Source organism: Saccopteryx leptura, chromosome 1 (assembly GCF_036850995.1).
Source record: "Saccopteryx leptura isolate mSacLep1 chromosome 1, mSacLep1_pri_phased_curated, whole genome shotgun sequence".
NCBI lineage: Eukaryota > Metazoa > Chordata > Mammalia > Chiroptera > Emballonuridae > Saccopteryx > Saccopteryx leptura.
Genome location: NC_089503.1, coordinates 376,078,582 through 376,095,482, shown reverse-complemented (window position 1 = coordinate 376,095,482; position 16,901 = coordinate 376,078,582). Strand labels below are relative to the sequence as shown.

The following is a 16,901-nucleotide window of genomic DNA, read 5'->3' as shown; positions in this document are numbered from 1 at the left end:
CCTAATCATGCTACTCTGCCTCTCAGAGGCCACTGGAGCATTTAATGATAAGCGCCCAAGATATTTTGAATGACTAAATGAATAAATTCATAAATGAGTTGATGAGGTTCTATCAGAGGAACTAAGGGAGATCCCAAACCACCCCAAGGAGACCAGTTAATAAATGAAAGATAAATTGTCATTGAATCACCTACACAGGCCCAAGATCAGGTCATCTGCCAAATACAAGGGCGAGTCCACTTCCCAGCAGTCAAGGGAGGAAGCCCCCCACTGCAGGCACAGAGAGGCGCTGAGTCCCTGGCAGGGCAGCGGGCGCTCCATGCAGTGGGGAAAGGATGCCTGTCTGGGTTCCGTCAGAGCCTAATGGCAGTGTCCCACTGCACTAACCAAGTCCCCTGCTCTTCCTCATGCCAGCCCAGGAATCCTCACGGCCATTTATAGCTGACGCCCTCTGACACAGGGAGAGGACACCTTGAATGGGGGGAGGGGAGGTCTGCCTGGTTAGAAGTGGCAGATTCTGTGCATTTAACATGGGTACCACTGTAGCTCCACTTCCCAGTCCTGGGGGAGCTCACAGCCCCCATGTGAAGGCTGCCATCATGTGTGGACAGCCATGGGCTGGCCACCTGATAACTGCTCCAGTGCCATTTACGTCAACACCACGTCCCAGAAAGCGCAGGAAGAAAACATCCGTGCAAGCATTTATTTCTCAGAGGACACTGTCCCCGCCACAGGACCCCCGGCTCCCCGTCGGCAAAGGCGCGGTATTCGGGACTGCCCCATTGACGGGCCCACTGAAGGTGGCCTGGGTTCTGCTCACACAAGGTTCTGAGCGATGGCCAGTACCTTGGAAAACTCGCCTTCCCTCCGGCGTAGGCTGCTGGGGATGGGCGTCTTAATTCGGGTCCCCACAGGGTTCCCATTGTCCTCAATGAGGACCACGTTGTTGGAGTCAAACCTGGGGGTCATCCGAGGACCAGGCATGCGATGCCCCACAATGAGCGCCTTTTTCTTCTGCCCCTTGATGGCCAGCAGTATCCGGTCACCCACCTTGCCCACCCCGTTCTTGTTATAGACGTGGATGCAACGAGGGGGGCGATGGTATGGGGTGTTCCCCAGGGCGCTGTTGTCCACCACACGCACCCGCGTCATCTTCTGGATTGCAGTGAGGGTCCCGGTGGAGCTGGCGGGAGAGAAGACAGTCGGAGGTCTGCCATCCCTCCCAGTCAGGGCGCGGAGGCCTCTGAGAGGGCGGGGCTGGGAGAGAGCACCCGTCAGCCACAGCCCACTGCAGGGATACAAACCAGGGCTCAGACAGAAAGGCAGGTGCTGTGAGCACTTCTCTGCACCTCAGACGGGGTCCGCACAGCCAGAAGCTGCTGCTGCCAGGTCAGGATCTTGATTTGGATGGGTTTTAAAGAGAACCCGATTTTCTGTTACAACAAACTTCATGGCCGCCTTAATTTAAAGCCTTTGATTTCCAAAAGGACTCTGATGATTAAGGGAAATACCTTATGGGTCAGGCCTCACCCACTGCCCAGCATGCAAAACCTGATTTCCCGAATTTCCTCATCTCTAGGATTCTGGGAACCAGAAGACATGAGCGAGCAGGCTTGCTAAGGGAGTCCCTTGACACAACATAGCAGAAACTGCAAGTCAGTCACAGTAACAACCTATTGTTTTAATGCCTTTTCCCCCCACTGGAAAGGAATGTTCTTTTGAACGGGTACCTATTAAAGGTAGATAAGCTATTATAAGTGATCTGATGGCTGGGATTTCTATTTCCCTGATGCTAGCGCTGTGAGTGCTGGTGTTCCTCGGGGCCACCCCAGGTCCTGTCCCCTCGTTCCACGTGCCTCGTCTGGGCAATTTTACCTCCTTCACACTGCTTCCCACTGGTCAGTCATACCTCCGGCCCCGCTGTCTCCTGTGTTCTAGTCCTGTATTTCCACCGTAAACTCACAATGTGTCCTACAGATACTGCAAGCTCGGAAGGTCCCATACTGACCTAGCTGCCGCCCCTTGCAACCCTCCTCCTGCGGCTGCATTTCCCATCGAGATACTGTCATGGCGTCTCCAGAAACCTCAGCACCCAAGCCTCTCTCTCCACCGACATCCACTGCTGCCGAGTCCTACCGCTGCCACCTCCCAAGCACCTCTGTCCTCTCCCTCCACCCTGTCAACACGTCCTGAATGTGGCAGCATGCTCTCGTCTACCAAGATCGTTACATTCGTCTCCGAACTGGTTCCCTGTGCGTCTCGCTCTGCCAACCAAGAGCTCTTTCTAGAATATACAACTGAGGCCACTCCCCTGCTTAGAAGTATTCAGTGGGAAAAAAAAGAAGTGTCTCATGGTTCCCCACTGTCTGCAGTGGCAACACCTGGCCCCGCTCTGCCTGCCTTCTGAGGCCCACCATCGCCCACCCCTCTGTGCCCAGGGGAGGAAGCCCGGGGCTCTCCAAGCACCCACAGCGGCCAGCCGCGCTGGAGGCCGGGGCAGGGCCGGCTCCCTCTTCCCTTCTGGGAAGGCTGCCTCCACTCTCCTTCCTTCCCTCCTCCTCCTCCATCAGCCGCTCTGGCCTCGGGCCCTCCACAGCACCATACAAACCTCTATTATTATACTCGCCACATTTTCTTAGAGTTATTTGTTTCCAAGTTTGCTCCCATGGCCCACTGTGAGAGCTCTTTCAGAGCAGGAAGCCAGTCTTATTCATCTCTCTATGACCAGCCCAGACAGACTGCTCAGCAAACGCTTGTGGAGTGAGCGCACGGAGGGGGCCTCAGGGCACGTCTGCCAGCAGAAACGAAACCTGGGCTGCCCCCTGGCCCAGCATCTAAAAAGAGAGGAGGCTGTCACGCCTCGTTCTTGCTTGAGTGTTTGGTACTAAGCATGTACCTTTAAAAAAAATGATCCCGTCTTTAAAAGAGAAGGTTTTAATGCACTGGGGGAATGATAGGGTCACGAGATGTCAGATTCACTACAAGTCTGGCAAGGACCGAAAAGTTTCATTTCCGACCACCTGCCATTCCCTTCCCCGCCTCTCACAGCAACATCACCTCCTGACCTGTGCCCCTCACCTGACCCCACCAGGCCCCAGCTCAGTCGGATTCCGTGAGCTCCAGGCAAGCTCAAGGCAAGCCAAGTACAGCCAAGGGGTGCCCTCGCCAAGTCATGGACCAAGGTCTCCATTTGGGTCAGTCTCCCAAACAACACTGGGACACAGAAAACCACCGACCCCACACCACAGGGAAAAGTGGGGCCTGGGAGGGCAAGCTGGAGGTAGAAGAGCAGACCCTGACCCAAGCCCACCTCCCTGAGCCTCCACTCCAGCCCTGGGGGCAGGGGGGGCTTACTTAAAGATGCAGCTTTAAGAACTTAAGGGGGAAGTTACCTGAAACAGCGCTGGCTGAGTGCTCTGCTCGCGTGGGTGAAAGGACACCACAGCCCAGGAAAGCAAGCCATGGATCCCCAGAGGGCAAATCCTGCAGGACAAGAAAGGGGAAATGATTTATTTCTAAGTCAGTGTCCTTACTCAGAGCCAGTGTTTTGTTTTTTGTTTTTTAATAAAAGACTGTTGGGGACTTGTGTGGGAGATGGCACTTCCAGCAGAAATCATTAGTCACTAAATATAAATCTGAGCGGTTAAAAGAGATGCAGACGAGCCGAAACAGCAGCTCCAGTTCTGCTGATTCACATTCTGACGGGGGTCGGAGCGCTGGCATGACCCAACACCGTTCTCGCTGTAAGGAGTAATACAAAGCACAGAGAACGTCTCCGTCGTCACATCACATCCTCGGGCGGGAGGAAAGCGTCCGCCCTCTGGTCACACCCAGCAGCGACCACCTTCCAAGTCCTCCAGGAGGAAAGCCGCACCCCGTTGCCCGGTGGACACTCGCGCCTCCCGCAACCAGGGCTTTCACTCCCTGAAAGGAAGCAGACCATCTGAGCAACTGCCCAGGTCGTCTGTCACATCACCTTTCCCCCAAATGGAAACGCCGAAACACCTGGACAGCTCAAGGCAAGCCAAGTACAGCCAAGGGGTGCCCTCGCCAAGTCATGGACCAAGGTCTCCGTTTGGGTCAGTCTCCCAAACAACACTGGGACACAGAAAACCACCGACCCCACACCACAGGGAAAAGTGGGGCCTGGGAGGGCAAGCTGGAGGTAGAAGAGCAGACCCTGACCCAACACTGAGGACTCCAGCAGCTTGCAGAACCTCGACCCAGCGGCTCCCCAGAACCAACAGGACAATCCCAGCTTCCTGCAACACCTGGGCATCAGTTAGAGCACGTTTCAGAAAAACCTACAACCAGCTGGTGTTGCCAGCTGTGAATCAGCCTGTCCTTCCCTCCAAACTTTTGGCTGCAGAGGGCCTCTCTCGAGAGCGCTGCTGAGAAAGGCCTCTCCCACTGTAGTTTTACATACAGCTTTGCCTTGCCTGCATTCAAAGCATCTCAGATAAAATTTTATTTCACAAGTTGAGTGGGAGGTGAACCACTATTTACTTCCACAGGACTATCTATTCTAGACGCTTCAAAAATGGCTTTTTTAGCCTGACCAGGCAGCGGTGCAGTGGATAGAGCATCAGCCTGGGACGCAGAGGACGCAGGTTCTAACCCTCAAGGTCGCTGGCTTCGGCACCAGATCATCCGGCTTCAGTGCAGGCTCATCAGCTTGAGTGTGGGGTTGCTGGCTTGAGCATGGGATCACAGACATGACCCCATGGTCGCTGGCTAGAGCCCAAAGGTCGCTAGCTTGGAGTACAAGGTCACTCAGTGGCTTGAGCCCAAGGTCACTGGCTTGAACAAGGGGTCAGTGGCTCAGCTGGAGACCCCCCACCCCCGGTCAAGGCACATATGAGAAGGCAATCAGTGAACAACAAAGGTACCTCAACGAAGAATTGATGCTTCTCATCTCTCTCCCTTCCTGTCTGTCTGTCCCTATCTGTCCCCTCCTTGCTTAAAAAAATGCTTTTTAACTATAATTTAGCCTCACATCACCAGTTAACTCTGCAGTGTTTTCAGAAATCAACTAACTGACAGAACCACTAACATCTGACACACAGAACTGAAGACTGTTAGAAGAGGTTAGCTTTACCTTTAGAGCTAGGTAACCCTAGAGAAGAAACCACATGAGCTTTGGTTTCTCCACCTACAACACGAGGTTTCCCACCTCGCACAAGGTGGTCATGAGGGATAACCCATTTAAAACACAGAGCAGTGCCTGGCCCTCCGTACCTGTTAGCTGTATTCACCATCACTACTGTCTTCATCCCCATCTAGTCACATCTCATTTCATCGATTAGGAAACAAAGACACAAAGAGATGAAGTGACTTATGTAAAGCCCCACAGCTAGCCAAGGGCAGGACCAGAACCAGAACCAAGACCAGAAATGGACCTAGCTTCCATCCAAGATTCTTTTCACCACACCCTACAGCCTCCCTCGACTGCACAAAACTCACTTGACACAAGCGAGCTCTGGCTAAGGAGGAACTCTACCCAATCTGGTCTTTTTCTGTTTCTTTATGAAAATTTATTGAGTAGTTACAATGTATCAGGCACAAAACTAAAGGCTTTATACAATCATCTCACTTGAGCTTCACAAAACTCTCTGTAATGGCATATAATTAGCCCCATTTTGTACATGAGGAAATGAGGCTCAGACAGGTTAGGTAATGCGGCCAAAGTCACACAGCTAGGAGGGCCATGTAGCCAGCTTCCTGAACTCATGCTCTTAGTCAACAGAGTTCACACGGTAACTTTAATTTAAATATATTTTCTCCAACTGTAAGTCCTTGTTTCGTCAAGAATCGTGACATCGCATGCACGCTTTCCTCATTCCCAACTCGGCGCTCACAGAATCGACTGACACGGAGAGAACACCAGGAGCAATTATTCACTGTAACCCAATTTCAGCTTTGAAGACAATGTGAAGTGTTCGTGGCAAGAGGAGCTCCCTACTCTGAGCAATAACTAAAAATTGGCTTAAAACAACAACATCGCTCTGAAAAGCAGCCCTTGCAGTCCAGTTCGCAGCTCCCCCCAATCTCAGCCAAGCTCATCCATCTGATGTTGGCAGGCCCCGCTCTGCCTCCCCTGACACAGGGGGCTCACCAGCTCCTCCAAGAGCCCTCAGGATTAGCCTGCACCACTCACACTTCCTCCCCCGAAAGAGACACCTGCCTCTCCACACCACTCTGCTCCCTTGGTAACACTTATGTTAGTCCGAGAACTGCGCAAGTGCCTGGGGTATAACAAACCCTCCCCCATTCAGGGCACCCTAAACTTACTTCAGGGCAGTCTGCGCACAAACCCAAACCCAGGCCTCCTCTACTCGCTTTGCTCACAAGTCCCCCGGTCTACGCCCATCTCTGCCCAGCTCAGTCTGACCCAGCTCCACGTGCGTCTCCTCCATTAAGCCTTGTATAAAAACTGCAGGACCAGACGGTACCCCTCGCGAGCACCGAGGACACCGGCATTCCGTGCCAAAGGAACTCCCCTGCTCCAAACTGCATGATCCAAACTCAAACATTACATAAGTTTAAATATATACTTTGATATCCCTTAACTTTCTAGATCTTGCTACTCACTATCTCAAACTCGGAAACAGCAGAAATCTTGATAAGCTGGCATCTGAACTCATCGCAGGAATTCAGGACTCACACAGACTCAGCTTGTGAGGATTACTTGTACTGCCCTCAAGCACAAGAGTAACACGCTCCTGCCTCCAGGGAGCACTGACACTTTCACAAGAAAGGGCCTGATTCACACTTTGCACCAGCTCTTGGTGGACCTTATGGTGATCGTGGATTCCAAGGACTTAAGACATCAAAAGGACAACAGTAAGCCTTCCTATGAACTTGAAAGCATGAAAGAACCAAACTTACTCAGTTATTGTATATATACCCCTGATTCCTGAGGGGAAAAGAAGTCTCTAGTCTACTCTCAACCCAGTAAAAGATCTTAGCAGGTCCTCATGCAGTAGTAGTGCATGCAACAAACACTTGTTGGATAAAATACATGAAGTAGCCAACGCAGAGACATCCTCGCTCATGGCTCCAGACACTGTAGAGCTGAGCTCTTATCTGTCCACTGGAACCAGGACATTACACGCAAGCATGCTTTAGGACAGTGATTTTCAACCTTTTTTGAGCCGTGGCACATTTTTTACATTTACAAAATCCTGGGGCACATCACCTACCAAAATGACACTCTAACACAGTACATATTATACATATAGTTAATAATATAGTTTCTAAATGTATTTATACTCACTTAGTGTGAAACCTGGGCCTGTTTTGATGAACACAAAAGGGATATCCTGGCAGGAATGGTAGAAAGACACACACGAAGCTCTTCCTCAACAGTTCTCAGTCTCTCTCTGTTTTTAGTTTTTATCGCAGTCAAGCTTGAGAAGCTCAGCTCATATAGATATGTGGTTGAGAACGGGAGCAATGTCAAAATAGCTTTGTTGGCCAGAATGGGGAACTCCTTGGCAACAGATAACCAAAAACTGTCCAAAGGAAGATCAGCAAACTTTAGCTTTAAAGTTAGATAACATTGTGATGCATTGTATTATCACCCTCTGCGGGGGCCTCTTTTAAAAAGAAAAAGGTCAAATATCTATATACACCATCAAGATAGACATAACCAGCTGAGGCTGAAGCTTCATCTAGTGGTGGCAACATTTACCTCCAGTCCTGACCAGGATTAGAAATCGGGACCATGGGGAGGAGTAGCAGCTTCAACTACTCACTGCGGCCACACAATGACAAGTGCACGGCAGCCCGAGCGGGACCTTCCTGGGTGTGGATGAGAGGCGGCCTACTATTGGTTCATCGCTAGTGGTCGGGATGAATCCTAGAAGGTGATTGATCAGTGAACGTTCCCTGTGCCTCCACTCTTCCTGTCGCTGATAGCTGGAGGAATTGTGAGGGGAATGTTTATGTTTGGATGGAGGCAGCTGGCGTGGGCCGGATAAATAGCCTCCGCGGGCCGTAGTTTGGGGACCCACGTTTAATTTCCCCACGGCACACCTGACCATGTCTCACGGCACACTAGTGTGCAGTGGCACACTGGTTGAAAAACACCGCTTTAGGAGAACCACGGTGCTAGTCATGGGAGGATTAGCTCATGCTATGTTTACAGGCCCCTGGAATCATTCCCCAGTCCTGGTGTCTACACTGCCTGCTGTGGAAAAACACCTCATTTCACTACTAAAAAACTGGTTTGAATCAGGGAAGAATAGTGGAGGCAGCAATTTACTTCAAAGCAACTTTGACTGGCCTTGACGTTATTTCCTAACATAAATCCATCCTGTAGACACTTCAGATGCAGTCTATATATAACGCTTTGTTTCAACACTGAGTCTCATGTTTGCACGGAGAGTAACCCCAATACTATTTCCTCCTCTACAACTTTCACTCAGAAGACTCCAGTGCCAGAGATGGCTGTTCATGCCACTTTCTGGTCAGCACTGAGTACTGCCCGCCAGGTTTAGACTATGAATCACAATCTCTCCAGGAGGGAGAGGGGTGGGGAGGGGAGGGGAGGGGAGAGGAGGGAGGGAAAAGGATAAAAGGGGAAGGGGAAGGGGAAGGGGAAGACAGGGAAGGGAAGGAAGAAAAAAGAAAAAGGAAGAGGAAGGAGGGAAGAAGGGAAGGGAAGGGAAGAAAGTAAGAATAAACCATTTATAATCCCAGAGCCACGCTCTTTTCCACCCAGGTTTAACTCTAAGATAGCCTTCAGCTGTATAAGCCAGAGAAAATTGTACATTTCAGGTACACACCGGTGAGTTTTTCACTTGGCATCACCTTATAGGTCCTATTGGAAGGGCGCTCAGGGAGGGCAGGGGCATGCCTGCCTGCCCTCTACAGTGCTGCACACTCAGTGCCTGGCACACAAACGCAGCTCAGCGAGTATCTGTTAGATGAATAAAATTAATCTGCAACTGCAATTCATCCTCCAGCTCCAGAGGGCTCCACGCTGGGGGACTGGTGGTCGTTCTGTGCTCCTATGCACTGAGAGCTCATTTTCTCATATACAGAGACTGAGCTGAAAAAACAAACACAAAGTGCCTACACCTCTGATGCTTTGTGGAAAACTGCAAAGGACCATTACCTGAGTTCTGAGAATCGTGGACATTTATTTAGTATCACAGATCTGTTTTCACATGAACAATGTCCATTTTGGGGTGAGGCATACATTTCAAAGGCATTTTAACAGGAATGAGCTCTACAGAAAAGAGACAAAACAAATATAAAGTTCCACAATCACAAAGGAGTGCTTAAAGAAAATTCTGCTACTAAGTAACAGTACAGAAGAGAAACACTAAGAGAAATCAAATGCAACATGCAGCTACAAAAAAGACAAACTCCACAGCCTAAGGATGTAAAAGTCCTTCTTAGTTAAAGCAGGAAAAACCAGAGGCCTGGCAGCTTCTAGAAATCAAGAAACAAAAATTCCAGGACCCTGCCATCTGCTACAGGTTTCACCCCAATCATTCTGGCCCAACAAGTACTTATTTATTGCTTTAAAACTCATTCCTGGTTGGTTGTTAACAACAATCCTTTTTCAGGAATCTTTTTTAACCTCACACAAGTATAACATGTTACAATTTTCAAAGTATTTTCACACAGATCTCTTTCTTGGATGATTCCATTCCTGAGCACCCAATGGAAACTCAGGAGCAATTAACAAAGATCAACAATTTGCAGGGGATTGAATCAACTAAGGATTTTGAACGGCTTTGGGGGCTCAAGAGTGTAAGTACCATTTTGCAGACTAGATAAGCAGTCTGAAATGCTAAGCAACTTGTTGACCTGCCCAAGGTTAGAAGGCTGTCTTTTTTCTTTTTTTAAATATTTTTTTATTCTTCAGTTATACTCAATGTACAATATTATCTACTATTAGTTCCACGTGTACAACCCAGCGATTAGGCATTTATGTAACTTACAAAGTGATCACCCCAATAAAACTTGCACCTATCTGACACCATACGTAGTTATTACATTACTGATTATATTCCCTATGCTATACATTATATGCTCATGACTATTCTGTAATGACCAGTTTGTACTTTTCTTTAAAAAAAAGTTATTGGGTTGACATAGTTCACCAAACTACACAGGTTTCGAGTGTACAACTCAATATAATCCCATCTACATACCGCCTCATGCACCCCCCCCCCAGGTTGTTTCTATTACACCCTGCACAATACCTACTCCGCTAAGATGCTGCTTTAACCACTACTAAAGTTCACAGACGGGAAAACCCATATAAGGCAAGGAGTCTTTCTTCTCTATCAAGGTTGTCACATAATCTTGAAAAACTCAGGAATTAAAAAGCTGTCTTTTCAACAAATATCTGCACTACACCCAGCAGAGCCTAGGTCAAAAGCTGAAGCTGACCTGATTCACCTGCCGAAGAAGTCTTCACAGTGTCGCTAACAATAAGCAAAGAATCCCTCAGCAGCATGACGGACTCGTTCTGCCAGGGCTGCCACTGAAGACCCCTCTACTCAATTTGACTCACAAAAGAAATTTTTTTCCAGGACTCTTGTCCTACCTTTGTTTATTCACCTCTCCCCACCTTGCCACAAAAGTATTCAAAGCTCTGGTTCTTAAATATAGCAGATAATTCTTTATTACTCAAGCTGGTTTTTCAGTGCACAGAGTTTATCTGTTCTGGCTTTGTTCCCCCACCTGTCCCCACTTCACAGGTGGGTAAGCATCTCTAGTCCAGAAGTAAGTCTGTAATGATCGGTATGGTCAAACTCAGAGAAAGTGCACAAAATTCAGTTCTACCTAGTCATGTACATATTTCCTGCCTATTACCACCTCGAGTGGGCCAGCGGCAAGAGGCCAGATTTATGGAGCTGTCAGGTGGGCAGGTGGGCAAATGGGCAGTAGAGGACAGGAAAAGTCTAGGGGTCCCTGACTCAAACAGGAAATGCTACTGATAGAAAGCATATCTCCTCCTCCCGACCCTCCCCTCTTCTGCTAAGTCTGTGACCTTAAAAGTAACTTCTCCAGGCCTCAATTACTCTCTGCCAAGCCAGGGTAACCGGAAGAGCAGAGACATGGTGCCTTAGCTTCACTCATCACACATGTGATCATTTTAAAGTGGAGAATCCCTTCCTGAATTAACCAGTAGGAACCAGGCCTGCAGGATAAGCTATTTGATTCCCAGATCCTCATCAAGGAGAACAGCCGCATTCCCTGATTCCCAGGGCAGCACTAGAGATGCCTCTTTAAGACTCCTCAGTCCTAAGTGTGTCTCGGCTTCAGGTAGACATGGGAAAGTGCTCCCTCTCTTTTCTAGGGGCATAATTGTTTTTTAAGTTTTTGACAGGGAGACCTTCCCATTCTAAGTTGTTTTACTAATGAATAATAAGCAACTTAGTATATTTCTTTTTTTTTATTTAATTTACTGATTTTTTTAGAGAGAGAGGAAGAGAGACAGAAACATCAATCTGTTCCTGTGTGTGCCTCGACCAGGGAACAGACCGGCAACCTTTGTGTATCAGGACGATGTGCTAACCAAGTGAGCTATTCAGCCAGAGCATACTTTTCTTAATTTTTATTGATTGTTTTTTAGAGAAAAGGAAGGGAGAGAGGGAGAAGAAAAGATAGAGGGGTAGAGAGGAAGAAAGAGTAAGAAAACATTGATTTGTTGTTTCACTTATTTATGCATTCACTAGTTGATTTTTGTACGTGCCCTGACTGGGGATCGAACCTTCCACCTTGGGGAATCGGGATGATGCTCTAACCAACTAAGCTACCCAACCAGGGCCTCCTAGTACCTGTAACTTTCTTAATAAGAGAACATATTACCTGACCCAGAGCAACATTTCTGGGATGTGAATCATGGTTCCTTCTTACATGATGGTTGTTATTGTTAGCACACATGTAAAATTGCACCAGGGTAAGCTTCAAACTAGAACAAACCACCAGCCTTTAAGAAGGAAGACTAAACCATAACCTGGTTTTTGAGACCCTCCGAAGCTCCCACATAGACATAAAGACTAAACAATAAGAAAATCCATCTAATGTGGGTCCAGGTACCATAACCCACAAGACAGGAATAGTTGCCGAGGAGAGCATAAATAATTATTGATACGTTCATTGCCCATGAGAGTACTTCCTGAAAACTAGACTCCAGAAAAGATTTTTACCCTTCATACTCAGGGGCAATAATAAAACATTTTAGCCACTCTTCCTTCATGGAGTCCACAGTGCACTTAATTCAGTTCTCATTTCAGGCTTTCTGAAATGTTTCCTGTTTTCTCTGTTAACATGTGGTTACCCTAATTAGGCACTGGCAGAAATAGATCAGAATCCACTACATGTTCAGATTCATAACTGCATTATTAAAAATAATAATACATACATAATAAATGGCTTCAGTGATCCTCAGAGATCCCAAACCAGGTAACTACGGCCTGCATTTCCCTTTCAGATATCCATCGTCAGTGCTATTTAGTGCTCTTTGGCAATGGAGCACAGCAGCTTTACAACCATAAAATCAACTCCATATGTAAAAAGTTTTGGAGGAAATATACACCCAAGAAGCTCTACAGGTAAAATGAACAATTCATCCAAGAGGGGAAAAAAAACCAAACTAGAGTAGATACCATCTCAGCTAAACTACCTTCTCCAACCCAAAACAACTCTGGGAATCTACACCTATAATACAAAGACGGCTCCTGCCAAGCAGTCTACCAAAGACCCTTTACCCCATCTTCCTTTCTCCTCTTCCTGGGTACCCCAGCCTACTTCCTCCCCTAACAAAATTCTGTTCTTCAGTTGCATGTATTTCCAATGAGTGAAGACTAAACTGTCTTTCTTCTCAGGCAGTACACCCCCTGAAGAAACAGACCCAGTCTGCTCTTCACGGTATATTCCTGGCATGCTAACTGCATCCTTGAGGACAGTTTTAAATTAGTGAAGACTCAGAATGAGGAAGGCAAAAGGGCAAACAGGAGGATACACGAGACCAGTAGGTTTCAAACTTTTCTGTCACACAAAAAGAAACATTTCCTTACATACTCACACATGTGTATATACCTGCAGCAAATGTCAAGAAACAATACTTAACCTTGATAAGGACAATGCACTCTACTATCGTCTATTCCTTTTTTTTTTAATGATGGCTGTGATCCATTCAACTGATTTCCAACTAACCAATAGGACTCAGTCTGAATGGAAGTTCAGTTTGAACTGCAATGAAGCAAACCTTATAGCTTCATTCTGCAAGCTACTAATGAATGCTTTAAAAAGTCAGCAGCCCGCAGAGATACCGACATACCATAAGGACCAGGCATGCCCAAATGTGCAGTGCCCTTCCCCTGTCCAGCAGTCCAGGTTTAAGCATCTCCCAACCTCCCAGCTTTTCCCAATAAGCCAGAATGACTCTGTCCTAGGCCCTTTTGTTAACCTCTTTATCAATTGTCCATTCCATCTCTTAGGGTGGCAAAGTCCATTTACTGTCCACTGTGAAAAGCAATACTTTTTCTGTCCCCATACCAACTCCTTCAAGCTTAAGGGGAAGAGAATCTTCTAGGAACCCAAAATCAAATGAATAAGTTGGTACTTTGTGCCTATTTGTGTGGGTGATATACTCCTATACGTGTATATTCACGCGCGCGCGCGCACACACACACACACACACACACACACGATCTATCTAATCTATCCAGTCTTAATCCCAGCAGATGCAGCCTCTGGTGAAATGAGAAACCAGGGAACCCCCTGGCGCCAGGGGAAGCACTCATCTGCGCGACAGTGAAAGCAGTGGACTCATTCTCCACACCGCAGAAGCGACCGACAAAACAAGTCACAAAGTCATCTCCAGATCCAAACTGGGAAGGGGAGAGAGGACAAGAGAAGAAAACAAACTCGAGGAGCCGCGCTAGAGTGACTGGCGAGGACACCTCGCGGAAGGCCTGACCGCAGCCCATCCCTACCCAGGCCTGCCCCGAATCCCTAGGAAGGCAGGTGAGCGCCGCCCCGGGGCGCGGGCGCAAAGGCCGCAGGAGGTCCGCCGCGTTGGGGAGTGGGAAGGAGGAGGGCCCCGGTCAGAGGCCACCCCTCCCACAGCCCCTGTGGCCCTAAGGTCCCACTGCCCGCCCACTCCGGCCTTTCCTCACCCACCCTGGAGAGGGCGCCTCCCCTACAGCAGGCAAGAAAAGGAGAAGGGAAGCGATGAGTTAGGAGCGGGGAGCCCCCGCCCAAGGTGCCCCCGCCCCCACTCCATACCGCTCTCGCCTCCCGGGAATACCCCGCCGCGGGCCCCACCAGCAAGCGCCACCTCCCCCCGGCCTCCACGCGGCCTGTCGCCCTGCGCCTGCGCGCCGGGCCCAGCCGGGCGGGCGGTGATCTGAGAGTGCGCGCGCGCCGTGCGTGTCCTGGCGTGGGGGGGTGGGACCTGCACGGCCCCGCCCCCTCCTCCCCTCCCTCCTCCCGCTCTCCCTCCCCCGACACTGCCGCGGCCGCCGCAGGAGCCCGGAGCTCGAGCCGCCCAGCGACTCCCCTCCCCCTCCCCCAGCCCCGCCCCGCCCCAACCCGGGGCTCCGAGCCGGAGCCGAGTCTGCGCCGGGGGGTGAGTACGCGACCCTTCCCCAGTCCCCTCTCTCTTCTTTGAGGATCCCAACACCACCCAAAGAAAAAAAACAGACTCAGCTGCGCGTCCCCTCCCTTCAACCTCCTGCGGGACCCAGAGGTGCCCGGGCCCGCGGGACCTACTGGTGCCGCGCGCTGCCCCCAACCCCACACCATCGTGGGCCAAATGTGAGCCCTCCGACCCCTGCCAGGTGTCCAGATGTGCACCGCCTTCTGTCCCCACCCCTCCGGAGATCCCGAGGGGTGGGACCCTCGCCCCCTTAGAGCCACTCTTCTCCCACCTGCCGGGTCCAGGTGCGCCACCTCTCCGCGGCCCTTCGGGCTTCCAGCTGCGCCCGGTCCACCCGCCGCCGCTGTGGGGAACCTGCCGCCCCCGCCCCCGAGTTTTGCATTCTAGGGTGGCCAAGTACGATGGCCTCGGTTTATTTTTTCTCCTGCTCCAGGGGCCGAGTACCCCCGAAGCTGGCCCCGGGGCAGGGGTTCAAGCTCGGGCTAAGGCAGGTTTCGCGGGTGCTGGCAAGAGGCCGGCCCTTGCCCTCGGCGGGGCTGAGGACAGGTCGGCGGGCTGGAAAGGCGGCTGGCCCCAGGAGCGTGTCCTCTCCTTGCGCCCCACACAGTGCAGTTCATTCATGAGCCGCCCGGGCCTGCGTTGGAGGGTGCGGTGGGGAAAGGATTCAGCGCGGAAACGCGAGTGGGGCAAAGGCCCAGTTGGGGGGAGGGGACGCGCTTTGTCCCTCCTGGCCTTCTGACCACCTAAGGAGGACAGTCCCAAAGCCTTGGCGCCATGTGTCCCAGAAGAGAAGGACGCTTGGGAAGTGGAGAGGAGAGGTCAGAGGGTCCTGCTGCCCTTGGGGCTCCGTGCTGCCACCTGCCTGGGTCCCCTGGGCGGAGGTCTACCCGCTGAGCACTGCTGTTCCCCGGGGAGAAGGGGGCGAGGGTTGGGCTAGGGTTCTCTGCCCAATACCACTCTCTAGCCTCACCCCAGGTCTGCAGCAGCCTAAGAAGAATAAGGCTGTGAGGCTGTGCCCAACCTCTACTGAGGAGGGGCCCCCAGCCCTGCCTCCCAGGCACTTGTGAGTAGAGGAGTGGGAGTGTCTGTCAGGCTTCCAGTGGGGATGTGCTGGCAGCATGACTATCCTCTAGGGCACCAGAGGGTCCAAGCCCTGGCATGCCCCAGGTGGCACATGCTGAGGCCTGCTGTTGGCTTTCCCAACTCAGTCTTGGCCCTTGGGTGGTGGGTGGGTGGGTGGGTGGGGATGTGGCAAGGCAGAAGGTAGGTGGTAGGTAGCGAAGAACCCCCATTTGGACATCCTACAGGTTTCCTCCAATTATAACAGTCTTGGAGACCTCCGTTCAAATTCTAGCTCTGCCATTCTTTAGCTGTGTGACCTTGACAAGTTACCTAACCTGTCTGAACCTTAGTTTCAATTAAAAAGTGTATTTACTATCGCTTCCTTTCAAGATTTATCATAGGGATCAAAGTAGACGACACAGGTAGAGCCTGGCACCCTGCCTGGTAGTTGATCAATAATGGGTTCTCTTCTCTGAACTTCTGACCCATTCTAGCAAAGCATCCCCCTCTGGTCCTGCCACCTCCCAGCCTGCTACAGATGGAGCGGGTATGATTGAAGAGTTTGGGAACATTCCCTGACTCTCAATGGTAGTCTCAAATATAGTATAACAAGAAGCCCATCCTGACTGAGGGGCTCTATCATATTGAATTCTATGTTTTCTTTTATTTTATTTAACAGTTTTCTTCCACCAAACCAGCCCCTTTTATTCCACTCCTCATTAATAAACAGTAGCTGATTTTTTAGAACCCATTATGTACCTTGAACTGTATTAAGAGCTTTACATAAGTCATCTTGTTTAATCCTTAAAACAACCACATGACTAAGTTATTATCCCAGTTTACAGATAAAGGAACTGAGGCCCAACATGGTGAAGTAATTTGCCCAGATCAAGCCCGATCTGTCTCATCCTAGAGTCTGTACTCTTAACCACCAGGCTCTGAGCCTTGTTCTTGACACACGCCTCAGAGCCTAAAATCACAAACCCAAGACCCAAGTGGAGGGTCTGGGAGATACAAGCAAGAGGGAAGGCAAGCAGGTAGAAAAATAGGGTGTGGTATTTCTCCAGATTGGTAGCTGGCAGCCCTCAGCTACCTGGAGAAGTGGATCCTCTGTTGGTACAGGCAGCAAAGAGCAGTGGGTAAGAGCATAGCCTCCAATCAGCTTGCCTGCGTCCATGCCCAGCTCTACCACGGACTGGCTGTGTGA

General features: G+C 50.1%; 2 protein-coding genes across 4 annotated transcripts in view; one reads left to right on the top strand and one right to left on the bottom strand.

Moving 5' to 3' along the window:
• Positions 1 to 689: 689 nt before the first annotated feature.
• On the bottom strand, positions 690 to 14,392 carry MRPL14 (mitochondrial ribosomal protein L14). The gene is made up of 3 exons (XM_066359320.1): positions 14,260 to 14,392; positions 3,393 to 3,483; positions 690 to 1,183 (listed from the first exon to the last, which is right to left on the bottom strand). The coding sequence occupies exons 2-3, from the start codon at positions 3,461 to 3,463 to the stop codon at positions 817 to 819; spliced, it is 438 nt and encodes a 145-aa protein (XP_066215417.1). The 5' UTR covers positions 3,464 to 3,483; positions 14,260 to 14,392; the 3' UTR covers positions 690 to 816.
• The window catches only part of TMEM63B (transmembrane protein 63B), a 24,760-nt gene continuing 21,593 nt past the window's right edge, over positions 13,735 to 16,901 (top strand). For 2 of the 3 annotated variants that reach the window (XM_066359319.1, XM_066359316.1), the window contains exon 1: positions 14,487 to 14,602. The gene's annotated coding sequence lies outside the window, so the exon portion shown is untranslated. Of the gene's footprint in view, positions 13,999 to 14,486; positions 14,603 to 16,901 lie in introns of those variants that run through there. The other variant, XM_066359318.1, reaches the window with a different exon arrangement.